General features: G+C 42.4%; 1 protein-coding gene across 1 annotated transcript; it reads left to right on the top strand.

The window, feature by feature from the left end:
• Positions 1-831: 831 nt before the first annotated feature.
• On the top strand, positions 832-1,638 carry LOC130949936 (uncharacterized). The gene is made up of 2 exons (XM_057878529.1): positions 832-1,125; positions 1,213-1,638. Exons 1-2 carry the CDS (start codon positions 832-834, stop codon positions 1,636-1,638), a joined length of 720 nt encoding a protein of 239 aa, XP_057734512.1.
• The last annotated feature ends 418 nt before the right edge of the window (positions 1,639-2,056 follow it).

Raw genomic sequence — 2,056 nt, 5'->3', positions numbered from 1 at the left:
TATATTAACTACGCGGGAACCTTTCCCATACTGAGAACCTCCGGTTCTCATTCCATACTATATTGTTATTTTTCAGATGCAGGTCGAAAGGTATCTCATTAGGCTTCTGGACACCTAAAGCGAAGTGTTACTGGGTTATTTTGGTGTGTAGTGATGTATATACACGTACTTAGCTTTCTCTCCGCATAACTTATTCTTTTTGATTCTCCTAGAGGTTTATGGAGAGGCAGGGTTTTGTTTATGTACATTTTGGGTTTTGGATATGTATATATATATATATATATATATATATATATATATATGTAAATATTCTCTAGCCAGCCTTGACTTCGCGGACTGAGTGAGGAGCTTGTTATTTTGTACCTTTGGCTTTCTATTCATACTTTTATTATCTTACATTTGATAGTTATAGTTTGACTCACACGCAAGTTATTCCGCTTCCGGAGCGTGGCTCTTTTCATTTTGCGATTTTGTTTTACCCATTTTTCAAGGCTCCTAGTCTATTATCTTCTTTCTACTACCATAAGTATGTATTTTATTTTTTTTAGAAGTCGTAATACCTCGCCACCTCTGCTTTATGACTTAAGCGTAAGGCTCTGTCTGGTAGGGTGTTACATTATGGTATCAGAGCAGTTCGTTCCTGTAGAGCCTGAGGGATGGACTTATTATGCTTTTGGGCATACTCTGGGTGTGTGTATGTGCTATTAGGAGATCTGATTGATATATGTGGCATAAACGTTCATGAGCATGCATTTGGAACTTGAAGCATTAGACTTGCGATATTGAGACTGATCAACTTAATATCACTTGTTTGGTGTGCGAAGGGACCAGATGTCGACTCACAGACGCGGTCGCGGGCGAGGTAGAGGTAGGATAGGCACCGTTACTCCTGGCCCGGCAGGAAATTATCCAGTAGACTTCATGGCTTCCTTGGGAAATATGGCTGTGGCTATGCAGGCGACAGCCGAGGCATTGGGTAATCAGATAAACCAGGGTAATTACAGAAACAATAATGATGAGGACGGTCCCATGACACTTGCTACATTTCTGAAAGTTCACCCTCCGACCTTCAAGGGAACCTCAAATCCCACTGATGCAGACAATTGGATTCAGGCTATGGAACGGGCACTGTAGACTCAGCAGGTTCCTGAGGAGCAATTGGTTGAGTTTGGAACTTATCAGTTGTAGGGTGAGGCTCAGTATTGGTGGCAGGGGACACGACGTATCTTGCAGCCAGATGGCATTGTGATTCCTTGGGAGCTTTTCCGAACAGAGTTCTATAAGAAATACTTTCCTAATTCAGCCAGAAATGCCAAGAAACTTGAACTGATGCAGTTAAAGGAGGGACAGTTGACTGTTACTGAGTATACTAGCAGGTTTGAGGAGTTATGTCGCTTTTCTCGCATCTGTCAAGGTGCGCCTGAAGATTTTGCTGAGTGGAAATGTATTAAGTATGAGGGAGGTCTTCGAAGTGATATTCTAAGCTTCGTTGCACCAATGGAGATCAGAGTATTTTCGGAACTGGTAAATAAAAGTAGAGTTGCTGAGGATTGTCTGAGAAAGGCGACATCAGATAAGAGTGATCAGCGAAATTTTGTTAGGAGAGATCAGGGAAGGAACTTCGCCCTTAGAGGATAAGATTTTAAGCGAGGCGGTTACACCCCACAACCACATTTGGGTCAGAATAACTTCCAGAGATTCAACAATAATAACAGCCAGGGAAGAGGCAAAGGAAAGCAAGCTCAGACCCCACCAAATGATTTAACTTGTAGGAGGTGTGGAAAGTACCACCCGAATACTCCGTGCAGGGCTGGTTTAGGTGTATGCTATTACTGTGGTGAAGCTGGGCATTTGTCTTGGAATTGTCTAGAAAAGAAGAAGAATCAAGAAGCTGGAAAGGCACAACATCAGGGACGTGTATTCACTATGACAGCGGATGGTGCTGGAAGCGCAGATACTCCGATTAGAGGTAATCACGAACTGATAATCGAAATTTCCGACTGCCTTGCATAGTAAATAACACATAGCATTCATTGTAGTACATTACCGAGTTGTG

This window comes from Arachis stenosperma, chromosome 9 (assembly GCF_014773155.1).
Source record: "Arachis stenosperma cultivar V10309 chromosome 9, arast.V10309.gnm1.PFL2, whole genome shotgun sequence".
Taxonomy (NCBI): Eukaryota; Viridiplantae; Streptophyta; class Magnoliopsida; order Fabales; family Fabaceae; genus Arachis; species Arachis stenosperma.
Note: the sequence above shows the minus strand (reverse complement) of the source record. Positions and strands in the feature narration are given on the sequence as shown.

Bases quoted from the DNA above. Each gene is read 5' to 3' on its own strand.
- LOC130949936 (XM_057878529.1), top strand. From the start codon at position 832: ATGTCGACTCACAGACGCGGTCGCGGGCGAGGTAGAGGTAGGATAGGC. The intron at 1,126-1,212 runs GCACTGTAGACT...TATTGGTGGCAG, and splicing joins GGATTCAGGCTATGGAACGG to GGGACACGACGTATCTTGCA.